This window comes from Lutra lutra, chromosome 9 (assembly GCF_902655055.1).
Source record: "Lutra lutra chromosome 9, mLutLut1.2, whole genome shotgun sequence".
Taxonomy (NCBI): Eukaryota; Metazoa; Chordata; class Mammalia; order Carnivora; family Mustelidae; genus Lutra; species Lutra lutra.
Window position 1 is genome coordinate 119962565 of NC_062286.1, and position 14005 is coordinate 119976569.

Genomic DNA, 14005 nt, shown 5'->3' on the forward strand with positions numbered 1-14005 from the left:
TATCCAGCAGTTCTCCTAGGTATACCCAAAGGAAGTGAAAGCAAGACTCAAACCCATACTTCTATACCTACCTTCATAACAGCGCTACTCACTATAGCGAAAAGGTAGATGCAATTTAAGTGCCATCAACAGGTGAATGGATAAACAAAATGTGGTGTTCACATATAATGGAATATCATCCAGCTTTAAAGAGAAAGGAAGTTTGTTTTTTTTTATTAACATATAATTTATTATTTGTTTCGGGGGTACAGGTCTGTGATTCATCACACAATACACAATGCTCCCCACAACTTATATCCTCCCCAGTGTCCCATTACCCAGCCACCCCATCCCTCCCACCCCCTTCTACTCCAGCAACCCTCAGGAGAAAGGAAATTCTGACAGGCTGCAACAGGGGTAAACCTTAAGAATATTCTGAGTGAAATAAGCCAATGACAAAAGGACAAATATTGTATGAGTCCATGATTCCATTTATATGAGGTATCTAGAATAGGCAAATTCATAGAGACAAAGTAGAACAGAGGTTAACAAGGGTGGTTGGGGGATGAGAAGATATATTTCATGAATTCAGAGTTTTTGTTTAGAGTCACAAAGTTCTGGAAATAGTGGTAATAGCTATTTAGCAGTGTGAACATACTTAATGCCATTGAATTGTGTGCTTAAAATGAAAAATTATATGTATTTTACCACAATAAGAAAATAAAATTTTAAAAGATGTCTGTTACTTATATAAAGAAATTCATAAGGGGGTGCCTGAGTGGTCAGTGGGTTAAGCTTCTGCCTTTGGGTTGGGTCATGATCTCAGGGTTCTGGGATCAAGCCCCGCATGGAGCTCTGCTCAGCAGGGAACCTACTTCCCCCTCTCTCTCTGCCTGCCCCTCGGCCTACTTGTGATCTCTCTCTCTCTCTCTGTCAAATAAATAAATAAAATCTTAAAAAAAAAAAAGAAATTAATAAGAAACTCAGATGAACTGAGCTTCTATAGCAAATAGGATTAGCATTTTAAAATACTTGACTGTAGTACAATAAGATACAAATTATTTACAAAAAATATTTGGCTGAGTCAAAACATTTGTGCTACAGGCTGGAAAGCATCTTCCATAAACCTAATGTTTTGAGCCAGAGTTGTAGGAGTTGGAAGCCACCTGATTCTGATAGTGTATAGCTACACCAAAACCTAGCAAACATTAAGAGAAGGAGGTTATTGAGATATATCTGGATCAGAATTCTAGGAGCTTGATTTCATGTGTTCATAAAATTTAAAAAGTCCATACTAACTCAAGCTCTGTGTCCTGTGTAACCACATGAGTATCCTATAGGACAAGCCTATCTGGGAGGTAAAATAAGGGGCTTCTCTAAAAGAGCTCACCTTGAGACTTTGAGTAGGGAGCTCTTAGGCCCAGGGCACCTTCCTTTTTCTGTCTCCCTAAAAGGATATGGTCCTAAGATTTATATCGGGGAAGGTTGGCAGGGCTTCGACAAACATGGAGAAGCTCCTCCATCCACAGTGGTGGGGTATAGTCATTATCTAGTGCATCTAACACTGGGAGTTCATTTGAAATGATTGTTTATCATTCTTATTTATGCTAAACGTAACATAGGACCTATATATCTCTTTACGTGTGTGTATGTTTTTTTAACAGTTTGTTAAAGAAATTGATAATGAGAAGAGAATGAGACTTCTGCAGTTTGTTACTGGAACCTGCCGATTGCCAGTTGGAGGATTTGCTGACCTCATGGGTGTGTATATAGGATCACTTTTCCTATACAGAAAATTACCACAGTTATATCAAATCAGTGTCTATAAAACTTACCAGAAATGACAAAGAATAGACATTTTCCTAACCAGTCACAGTTATCCTGGATTTGTGTAAACTTTTAATTCACTTTGTAGTCTTTACCCCTTGAAATTTTTAACCTAAGGCTGGATTCCACATTTTAACTTCATAGGATAGCAATATTCTATATGTAAATCTGTTTGGTCATTCAGTCATTGGTAAACATATTAGAGTCTCCTATGAGCCAGGCACTTTTGATTGTATTATACTATATTTTAATGATGAGTTTAACAGTCTTCTCTATTATACCTGGAGCTCTTTGAGATACAGATCCATATCTTCATCTTTTTATTTCTGGTGCCTCACATAGTGCTTGTCACATGGTATTCACTGATCAAAATGTGTGTTATTTGGACATGAATGACCATGAAAATACTTTTGTGATTGATAATAAAGTAAATTCAAATCTTTAACACCAGCATTATGCCAAGTACCACAGGAGAACAGAAGTTATGATCCCTAAGTCTGTTTCAGCTGAAGGAGAACTGAAGAACTAAGTAGGCAATTTTGGATACAGTGACTAAAAGCCAGACCAGAATAATTTTGGCCATTACTCTGAGGGTATTGGAAGCTGTGGAAATTTTTGAAGAGAGGAAAACTTGCTGAAGCTGCATATTAGGAAGACTTGATAGCAAGGTATAGCATGCATTAAAGGATAAGGGAAACCCTGAAGAGAGGAAGAAAATATTGGAGCAGTTAATCTTAGGAGATGGAGGTAGGGATGGAAAAGAAGGGATAAATGCTAGAGAAGTTCCAAAGGTAGCAACAGAACTTGATTAGAAATTAGAAGATGAGCTATAAAGGAAGAATGTCAAGGATAAAACCATGTTTTGAAAAATGGAGAAATGGAGAAGTTACAAAGTGTAAAGAACATGGTTTAGAGGTTTTGAGGGAAGATAATGAATGGCTTAGAACCTTGAGTTCAAGGTGATAGCCAGGCAACCAGAAGAATACCAGGAAGCCAGAGGGACAGTTGAGTGGGTGTTGCCAAAGTATGAGTAGAGCAGTGACACTTGAAGCTACTAGAATAGGTTGGCTAATGCAGAAATAGAATACAAAGAGTAGAGGACTGATGCTTAGAAACACCTGTATTTAGGGATGAGACAGAAATAGCCTAGAGGCAAACTTAAAGGATTTAGAGCCAGAGAGGGAAGAGGAGAAATAAATATTCTAGTCTCTCAGAAGCAATATAGAAAGGAGATTTTTTAATCCAGCTCTAGAGAAGTCTCAGAGAAGGTTTATTATTACTAAGTAAATTTTTGGAGAGGGGTACCTTTTGAGAATGCTATCTTAATTTGAAAAAGAAAAACCATGTTGGTGGGTCAGGAAGTAAGGTAGTAACCATAATGAGGAAAAAAGTGGCATAAGTTTCAGTATAAACTAGAAATCTGATCATTTAAGAGATAACAACTAGATCTGCTCTTGGGAATAATATTTGGGGTTGGATGGAGCTATCTAATATAGGAGGATACCTGTGGAAGGCAGAGAGGAGATTGTGGTTCATAGAATTTTAGAGGCCATCTGGTTTAACCTTCCACTCAGTGTAGGAGGAGGAAGTTATAAGAATAATGTATATAACACTGTAATGTGTTGGATTTCAACTTTGGCAGATCTAACATCCCTTTTCTGTAACAAATATTTATAATATCATCTACATTCTGGAATAAAACTGGTAGACATGAAATAAAAGTACCTACAATCTCAAAAAAATACAAAAACTTAACCTAACTAAAATTTTTTTTTCTTTTTTTTAAAGATTTTATTTATTTATTTGAGAGAGAGGATCACAAGCAGATGGAGAGGCAGGCAGAGAGAGAGAGGGAAGCAGGCTCCCCACTGAGCAGAGAGCCCGATGCGGGCCTCGATCCCAGGACCCTGAGATCATGACCTGAGCCGAAGGCAGCGGCTTAACCCACTGAGCCACCCAGGCGCCCGCCTAACTAAAATTTTTAAGAAGTGACTTACAGGGTGGTTGGGTTATGGGGAGGGTATGTGCTATGATGAGTGCTGTGAAGTGTGTAAGTCTGATGATTCACAGACCTGTACCCTGGAGCAAATAATACATTATATGTTAATTTTTTTTAAAAGTGACTTATAATGAAATAATACTTATTTTATTTTTTTTTTAAGATTTTATTTACTTATTTGACAGAGAGAGATCACAAGTAGGCAGAGAGGCAGGCAGAGAGAGAGGAAGGGAAGCAGGCTTCCTGCTGAGCAGAGAGCCCGATGCGGGGCTCGATCCCAGGACCCTGAGATCATGACCTGAGCCGAAGGCAGCGGCTTAACCCACTGAGCCACCCAGGCGCCCAATAATACTTATTTTAGTCAGTGTATATTTCGGAAAAACTGTTAGAAGACACTAGTTAATAGGCAATTGTTCCTACTTAAAAGGTTTGGGTTTAAGATAAGATAGGAAAGCTTTCTATATAATGAACACTGGAATATGAAAGAACAGACAGAAAGAGCAAGAAATAGAGATGTCTGGGTGGCTCATTTGGTGAAGCATCTGCCTTTGGCTCAGGTCATGATTCCAGGGTCCTGAGATCCAGCCTGGTGTCAGGTTCCCTGCTCAGCGGGGAGCCTGCTTCTTCCTCTCCCTGCTGTTTCCCCTTCTTGTCTGCCTACTTTCTCTCTCTGACAAATAAATAAATACAACCTTTAAAAGAAAAGAAAGGGCAAGAAATAATAGACTTAAGTATGATAAGAAAAAGAGGGAGGGACAGCTGGGTGGCTCAGTTAGTGTAGCATCCCACTCTTGATCTCGGCTCAGGTCTTGATTTCATGGTTGTGAGCTCAAGCCCCACGTTGGGCTTCATGCTGGTGTGGAAACTACTTAGAAAAGCAAGAAAAACAGGGAAATAATCTAAATGAAGTAGGGATAATAGACTTGCCAGAATAAATTAGAGATGATCAAAGTGGAGAAAAATGAGGTAGTATCTATGATGAAATTCCACTGATACATAAAAAGTCCTCGGAGACCATATTATTTGAAAGTTGAAATGGGTTGAAAATAGGAACATAGGTGCAAGAGTCCACATAAAACTTGTGTGGTTTAGGGGCAATGTCAGAATAAGATTGAAAACAGGCAACCTAAAAATAATTTCAGTATGTATAATGTATACAACTTGATGTCTTACCATTCCATAAAGTTTTAGAAAGCACTTAGGATGATATGACATATTTGTAAGATAGCTTTACTGGTGAAATTCACTAAGATCCCTTCATTTTCTATTTTTCTCTTTTAGTATTTGATTCTCTTGTCTTTTTAATGCAATCCAGACTCTTCTGTTATTTATTAATTAGCACTATTAAAATGTTCCATTCTTTGTGGTTAGAAATGCTGTAATATATTGACTAGAGAGAATGTTCAGAGTGAGTTAATGTAATTTTGAGTTTAATTATTTAATAATTTTAACTATCATTTTTCATAATCACCATTTCCTATCTTACTGGGCTTTTCATGTTAACTACTTGTGCAAATACTTTGATGTTATTCAGTCAGAAGTACTACCAGTGCGTATTTGTACTGGTCAAGGGGGACATGAGGACATGAGAAAATTCTTTGAGTATGACTGCCCCACACATTGCCAACATTTAGTTTGCCTGGCCCATTCTAAAGTCCAGTAACACCACCAATCATTGTAACTACCAATAAATACTTTCTAGGGATTGGTAGTGACCTTTTAGAAAACCCGTGCTTTAGGATCACCATTCACTCTGTTGACAACAGAAGGTAACTGAGAGGAGAGACAAGAAGTGGGTTGTAAGTGTATAAGGTTTCTGCAGGACCTATAAGCACAAGCACTGTTAATATTGAATTCACTAGACTATATCTAAATCAAGCTTTATTGTATAAGACGGTTGTAGTTTTCCTGTTGTGTTTAAAGCTAAAATTAAGCTTTTTCGGTGTTCTGTTATTAGGTGAGGTATATTAGTTATAGCATTCTGTTATTCTGGCAAAGTAATGCCAGATAAAACTGCATTTTCTTCTCTTGGGCATACATTAACAAAATGGTTCTCAAACTTTAGCACTCTTCAGAATCACTTGGAAGCCTGTTCAGACGCACATTGCTTAGCCTTATCTCAAAGTTTCTGATTAAGTTCGGTGGGCTTTGGTTAGGGCCTATGGATTTGTGTTTGTTTTTGGTTTTTTCCTTTGAAAGATTTTACTTATTTTAGAGAGAGAGTGTGCACAAGTGGGGGAAGGGGTAGAGGGAGAGCCAGAAAGCCAAGCAGAATCCACACTGAGCACGGAGCCTGATGCAGGGCTTGATTTCATGACCCTGAGATCATGACCTGAGCTAAAATCAAGAGTCAGATGCTTGACCGACTGAGATACCCAGGAGCCCAGAGTTGTGGTTCTGACAAGGTCCTGGGTGATGCTGATGCTGCCGGACTGAGGGGGTCACAATTTGAGAACCACCAAGTGTCAAACTGTTGATGATTTCACTGTTTTAGGGAGTAATGGACCACAAAAATTCTGCATTGAAAAAGTTGGGAAAGAAAATTGGTTACCCAGAAGTCATACGTGGTAAGTAAAATCAGAAAGAGTAGAGAAAATATCTTTTTTCCAATTACCCTGTAGATACTAAAGCCTGTTGGAAATTAGAAATGAAATATTTTTCCCATGGTATTGAATTATTTTTTATAGCTATAGCAAGGCATAATTTATATACAGTAAAACTAAGGTCATAAGGTTATCCATTTAAATTCAGTGATATTTAGAAGATTTACAGAGTAGTAACCATCAACCAATTTTAGATTATTTCTGTCACTCCAGAATGACTCCTTATGGCCCTTTGCAGTCAGTCCCTTTTCCTAGCCATGGATTTTTTTTTTTAATGTGATATTAGGAAAACTTTTAACTTTTCTCTGAAAGCAGAAGATACCAACTTTTCATAGTTTGGGGGAGAACAAATATTTTCTTACTATAAATGTAGCTTAACCACATTTCCAAAAAGGTACAGAACTAAAAACAACCCTAATTTTAATTCAAAATACAATATGTAGAAATCCCACCTAACATCAACAATATTTGAACTGTATTTTGTGAGACATTTCAGTAATCTTGCTGGATATTCCTTTATTTTCCCCATCTGCCCTTTATATTTGTTTTAGTGTCTGATCCTTTATATTTTGATTCATATACATACATGTGGTTTTTAAAAAATAACATTGCCACATTTGTTGAAAATCAATTTACCATAAATAAATACATGAGTTTATTTTGGGATTCCTGGGTCTATTTCATTGATCTGTTTGTCTTTCCTTAATGGTGGTACCACACTGTCTTGATTACTATAGCTTTGTAATAAGTTTTGAAATTAGGAGGTTTGAATTCTCCAACTTTTTCAAGATCGTTTTGGATATTCTCAGTCCTTTGGATTTCCGTATGAATTTTAGGATCTGCTTGTCCATTTCTACAAAGATGTCAACTGGGATTTTGATACAAATTGCTCTGAATGTATAGATCAGTTTTGGGGGATACTTTATTCTTTTTGAAGCTATTATAAATGGAATTGTTTTCTTAATTTCATTTCAGGTTGTTAAGATTATTGCTAATGTACAGAAATACTGTTGATTTTTGTACATTCATCTTGTACACATGCACATTTTTTATTTGACCTCGTCTTTTTTTCAAACTTGGAACAGACTGTGCCATTATACTCCTGTGAACAGTTTTTCTCAGTCACACACAAAACCCAGCCTCATTAGTTTGTCAAGTTCCACGTTTTCATTTGCAAGAAGTAACAAAAGTTATAATTATAGATTTATTTTCCCTTTGTGGATAGCATTATTTTTTCTGATGTCAAACATCTGCCTAGGCCTTACCCTTAAAATATAGCAGAAGGCCCAAAACCTTAATGGCAAACTCAGTGCCTTATGAAGGTGATAATAATGTAGCCCCAAATTAGAAGATGCCCTTTAAGACCTCACAGCTAAGAATAGGACAGAGAAATTCAGTAGGACTAGAATATTAGATACTAAAGCAGAAAATTGTTTCTTAAAGTAGTACACAGTCCCTGACTTAAGATGGTTTGACTTAAGATTTCTTGACTGACTTTATGATGGTGTGAAAATAATATGCATCTGGTAGAAACTGTACTTTGAATTTTTAATTTCATCTTTTCTTTGGCTAGCAATATATGTATGATATCCTCTCATGATGCTGGGCAGTGGTAGTGATCTGTATCTCCCAATCAGCCAGCAGTCATGAGGGCAAACAACCAGTGTATTTAAACCAGTCTATATCCATACAACCATTCTGTTTTTCACTTTGAGTACATTATTCAATAAATTACATGATATTCAACAATTTATTATAAAATGGGTTTTATGTTCAATAATTGTGCCCAGCTATAGGCTAATGAAGGTGTTCTTAACACATTTAAGGTAGTCTAAGTTACGATGTTTGGCAGGTTAGATTTATTAAAATGCATTTTTTACTTATGATATTTTTAACTTATCATAGGGTTTATCCACATGTAACCCAATCACAAGTCAGGGAAGATCTGTACTTAAAACCTATATTTACTGTCTAGCCCTCCACAGAAAAAATTTGCTGACCACTAATCTAGATTAAGGAGAGTATGAGAGGACTAACTCTTGCCCCTGTGTTGTATAAACACTTGTTCTTCATTCTATCCTAAAAGGTAAATATTGTTATTTCCATGCTACCAACGAAGAAACCAAAATTGAGAAAGGTAAAAGCAGTGTTCAAAGGCCCAGTGACAGAGCTGGGATTTGAACTCATTTTTACCTGACTTTAAAACCACTGTTGTTATATACTACACTGCTCATATGATTCTTTGTATATTTCCTTTTCTCAAGCTAACAATTCTTACTTTTAGTTTTAATCGCCTGGACCTGCCACCCTACAAGAGCTATGAGCAACTGAAGGAAAAGCTGTTATTTGCCATTGAAGAAACAGAAGGATTTGGACAAGAGTAACATCCAAGAACTTGTGCCACCAAAGGACAAGAACTTAATTGCAATGTCTGTCCTTTTCCTTCTCTGCTTGTTGCACATCTTGTTGTAAAATTGGGCTGTGACTGTTTAGAGAGTTATTTGAGTGTAAGTAAATTAATGTTATCATTGAGATTTATCTCCCAGTGATTCTGGATTTCTACTCAATATTTCCAGAAATCAGATCTGCAAATGACTAGTCAAATCTTACTTAACATGAGATTTAACACAGCAATGAAATCTGCCTTGTCTTATTCCACTAGATTGTTACCTTAACAACAATTTTGTATATGTGTGTCAAAAGTCTCACTTGGAAGTAGATTTTTTTCTTCTAGAGATTTCTGCAGATATTCAGGGACGTCCCTTGGTAAATGAAATATTAAGACCTTAAGCCTCTTGGTGAGAGGTATTTATTAAAAATGCAAACTCAGCCCAGCTTCTGGGGATGTGAGTGAACTTCTGGCTTGTGCTCTCCCTCTCATTTCAGCCTGGCCTGACTGTTGTTTTTCCTTTCCGGAGCATGAATTCATGCATCATTTTGCTGGTATCGTTGGAAAGTGATACAAGACTCTTGCATCACTCTACAAAGTAGTTTGGTTACTTTGAATTCAGGGAGAAGTTGGTCCCAGCCTGCAAATGACCCTATAACTTCCTTCATTTGGAAGTTTGTTTTAATTGCCTTGCAAATACTAAACTTTACAAACAATATTAACACTGTGCTTCCTTCACGGTCATTTTATAAAAGTTTAATCTAGAATTGGAATTAATTTAGATAAATTCATCAAAGGCCATCATTGACAATTTTTGTTATGTTCCTATATATAAATTGTATCTATAATTTTATCATAATCCAGCAACTTCAGTTATATTTAATTATTGCTAAGGAGTTCAAGTTATAACTAAAGTACTTTACACCCAAAGAAAGAGGTCAGTGAAACATTCTCTAAATTACATTTTCATTAGGGAGGGAGAGCTGTGGTACTGGCTAAAAAGAAGGGAGTAATACATTTACTAGCAATACATTTCTAGTAACCACAGAAATGTATTCTCTGTATGAATTAAAATCTTCAAACTTATTTCTCTGACACCTTGGAATAGTCTTTTTTTCCATTCTTGACATTGTCCTGAATTGGATACTCTCTTCACTCCTAAAAATTTTAACAGGCTTTCCTTTTTTTTCCCCCATGACTATTTAATTTCATCCTGCTCCATTAGTATCTGATTAGTGCACTTTTGAACATCTCTGTAGTTAATTATTTTAACTTGGCCTAACTTAGACTCCGTCAAGAAGTCTGCTGTCAGGGATTTGACTTTATGGATAGTGAGATGAAGCCTCAGTCAACTGAGAGCCCATCACAGCTAAACCCTGAGGACAGCCTCATAATTCGTGAAACAGGACTTTAGCAGGTTTCAGTAGCATAACATGAACAAGTAGCACTGAGCCAAAAATAAGCAGAGTAGCAAACCCCTGTTCCATATGGAAGGAAAATGGTTTTTCTTTGTCCCTAACTACTCTTACATCCTGGAACAACAACAAAAACATTTTTAAACTTGTGTACCTGTGCTCTAAAACACTGCCATCATAAAGCAGACTTAAGTGAGTTAAAGGGTTGCCTCATCTAGAATTGTCAGTGTAAAAGGGGAGATTAGGTTCTCCCCAACCCTATCTTTATTTTGTTTTTTATTCCATATACTCCAGGAAATGTATGGTCTCTAAAAGCCCTAGTTGTTTCCAAAGTAGGGACTCTGCCTTTTTGTTGGTAGGGGGAAAATGCTATTGCTTTGTCTTACAGAGCGAATGTCTGCCAACTATCCATTCATTATATAAATCTGAACTTTGGTAATATATGGCTGTGGAGATTAAGCCTTCTATAAAGACTTACTATGGAGGTGAATTCTCATTAAAATGTAGTTATCTACAATATTTACTAGAGATTTATGAGATTAAATTAAATAATGTAAGAAAGTAGACCTTTTTTTGTTCTACATAATGCTTGATGATTCATTTAGGGACCTAGAAATATTGTGTGAAAATGTATAAATATCACCCAAAAGGCTTTCTGCCCTATATTTTTAAAATACAGAATAGTTATATTTGAAGTAGCCCCGGCCCTAGTTCTATAGGGCTTGGCTATTTAATATTTTTATGGAAAAACGTTTAGTTCTGGAAAAGGTAAATGCTTGTATATATTTTTGCAGCCTGGGATCTCCCTTACTCCATTTCTTCCTTAATTTAAGTGGCCACATGTATATGTCTTCCCTGCTGTGTTAGGAAAATGGGGGCTGGATATCCCAAGAATCAGAGGTTATATAAAAATACGACAGAAAGACAGCAAACATAAATACCTACCAAATGCTATTTTTTAAATTTTGGTCCAAACTGAACATTTGGAAATAGATTTATTGTAAGTGTTCAATTAGAGCGATTTCCTAAATCTGAACTAAATTGCTTTTAGAGTCCTTTTTCTTTGTAAGCATTGTAAATGCTAATAAACCCTGTTAATTTTTTTTACTGCATGTTATGTTGAAATAAAAACAAAGTAAAATGAGCAATTGCCTTATTCTTCTGCTCTTTTGGGTAATTGGGGAAGGCAGCATTTCACAGCCTGGGTCAGGAGGGAAGGATCTCACTTGTTATCAGATAGAGTGGTTTAAAACTGATCCAGCAGCTCATAACAAATTCCTGCTCTGTCTTTTATGATCTTGTATCAGAGTGCAGAAGAATATAATTTCACAAGACTTACAATAACTCTATTTAAAATTCAGGTATTAATTTTTTATCAAGAGATTGACATCAATGTCAGTGGTTCGGAAATTTAAGTGAAAAATGACTCACTTGCCCACAAAGATCTCATCCTAAATGAATTATTTCAGTCAAGCCCACTCTGCCACTTTTTATCTGGTTAATAATCTAAAACGTTATCGGGGTGACTCATGGGGTTATTAGACTTACTCTATTTCTACACCCTCCTTGTTTTGGATATAATTCCATCTGAACTCCTTTAGGTTAATTACTTCTACTTAATATTGTTGGTATCTCCAGCCCCCCCTTATTTTTTGGTTTTCTCTTATTAGAGTTATATACAAAAGTATTTGTATATATGGTATGCTTTCATTTACTAAAAACTGGGAATGGCAGCACTGGATTGTATATTACTGTATTGGAGTTCCTTTGTTTTCTTGAACTGTAATTTCAAATACTCAGGTAACTCTACAAATATCACAGGGAGTCAAGTGCTCTTATAAAGGTCCTTCAAGGGGCTGCCTCACTTGCATTTCCTTAAAAGATGTAAGACTGCATTTATAATTAAACTTTTTTGGTCCTTTATTTGCACACTGTTCTGTTAGTTTGAGTAGGGAGGTATTCCCTAACTACAGTGAAGCCTTCTTTCTATATGATTGAGTCATATGGATTTCTGCCTCTCTGCTTTTCTGAGTGGGCAGGTTATAACCTGTCTGTACTGTGGAGTAGGTAGAAAAAACTGGAAAGACCTACTGGGATGAGACTGGATTTGTCCCCTATGTTGAAGAGAACCAAAATGAAGACATCTGCTTTTCTAAGACAACTAAAGATGCTCTAAAACAGGACCCCAGCATGGGTGCTGAGTAGACAACCACCAGTTCGTTACCAAGATTAACCTCAAAATGCTGTCCTACTCTCTAGCTTCAGTAGACCTTTTTCTTGTTAAGAAACCATGCTCTCATTTAAAATAGAACCAGTGGTGAGAGGCTAAGGGGATTTGTTTTGGTTTTTTGGTTTCGTTTTTAATGCTGAACTAACAGTGACTAGAGGACAGAAACTGCAGTTCCCTCCCAGGTCCTGAGAAGTAGACCCTATCCTGTTTAATGTTTCAAATAAGCAGCTAGAATGATCTAGTTTCAGTGTGGCTGAGAAAAGGGATGGGGGGAACTGATCTCTCCCAGCATGTGGAAATTTTCCGTGGGAAGTAGTTGTTCTTACATTTGGCTTTCTGGCCCCAAACCATACAAAACAACATCAAACAAGACTAGCTGTGGCCAACTGACCCTGTTATCTGGACTTCTAGGAAATGTCTCCTATTGCGTAACTCCAGAACAGAAATTGCTGTCACTCCCAGCCTATTTCAGTTATCAAGTCTGTTTGTCTGTAGGGCTCCTCTATGGCCAGGACATTTGTGGGCAGGATTCCATGATCATCTTGCTATTTGGCTAGGAGAAGAGGGTCTTCAGTGAAGACCTCAGAAAGACAGTGTTTGTCCCTTATTAACAGGTTCCCATTAAGCAAAGTTGCTGTGGGCAAGAGGGTTTCCTCAAGGCACCCCACAGGACAGGACCTTGAGAATTTGCAGTTATACCTACAGATCACTGAAAACACTCATACTGTTATTTTTCCTCATGTAATTCAGACCTGCTCTTCTGTTTGTCTTCCCCATCCTAGCAACCAATACCACACCTATATTCACTTAGTCCCAGGACAACTATCAACATTTATTACTGTGTCCCAATCTTGGTTAGATATGCCACATGCAACTGTCAGTCTTCCTGGCCACTTTCAGGGATGATTATTTCTATTTTACAGATAGTAAAATGGAAGCTAAAAGTGATGAACTTGAGGCCATTCAGTGGCAAGAGTGCAAACTGGAATTCTGGATTGTGACTCCAAAGCCTGCCTGCCTGCCTAAACGTTTATATTCTGTTAATAGTAATGTTAACCTTGATCCTCTGATTAAGATGGTGTCTGCCCAGTTTTCTCACTTTAAAGTTGCTACTGGATTCTCTTTACATCCAGAGCCCCCCTGGAAGGAGCACATCTTTCCCTAATGGAGAGAGGCTACAGTGGAATGAAAAATTGGAGTTAGATTATCTGGGTTGAATTGAGGAACCTCCCCAGGAATGTAACCTTAAGCCAGTCCTAAATGAAATTTCCTAAATACTAGAAAGTTTACTGACAGACCTGTTCCTCTCCCCTTACAAGGGCCTAAATAATTCGTTCCTTGCTGATAAATTGCTTTTCTTTCTTTTTTTTTTTTTTTTTAAGATTTTATTTATTTGTTTGACAGAGAGAAATCACAAGTAGGCAGAGAGGCAGGCAGAGAGAGAGGAGGAAGCAGGCTCCCCACTGAGCAGAAAGCCCGATGTGGGGCTTGAACCCAGGACCTGGGATCATGACCTGAGCCGAAGGCAGCGGCTTAACCCACTGAGCCACCCAGGCGCCCCTC

General features: G+C 37.2%; 1 protein-coding gene across 7 annotated transcripts in view; it reads left to right on the forward strand.

The window, feature by feature from the left end:
* Positions 1–12135, forward strand: part of ITCH (itchy E3 ubiquitin protein ligase) — a 130842-nt gene extending 118707 nt beyond the window's left edge. For 6 of the 7 annotated variants that reach the window (XM_047744505.1, XM_047744504.1, XM_047744503.1 and 3 more), the window contains 3 exons: positions 1644–1740; positions 6300–6372; positions 8693–12135. In XM_047744505.1, the coding sequence (XP_047600461.1) occupies positions 1644–1740; positions 6300–6372; positions 8693–8792 (270 nt within the window). In that variant the 3' untranslated portion in view covers positions 8793–12135. Of the gene's footprint in view, positions 1–1643; positions 1741–6299; positions 6373–8672 lie in introns of all 7 variants that reach the window. The other variant, XM_047744506.1, reaches the window with a different exon arrangement.
* Positions 12136–14005: the final 1870 nt, after the last annotated feature.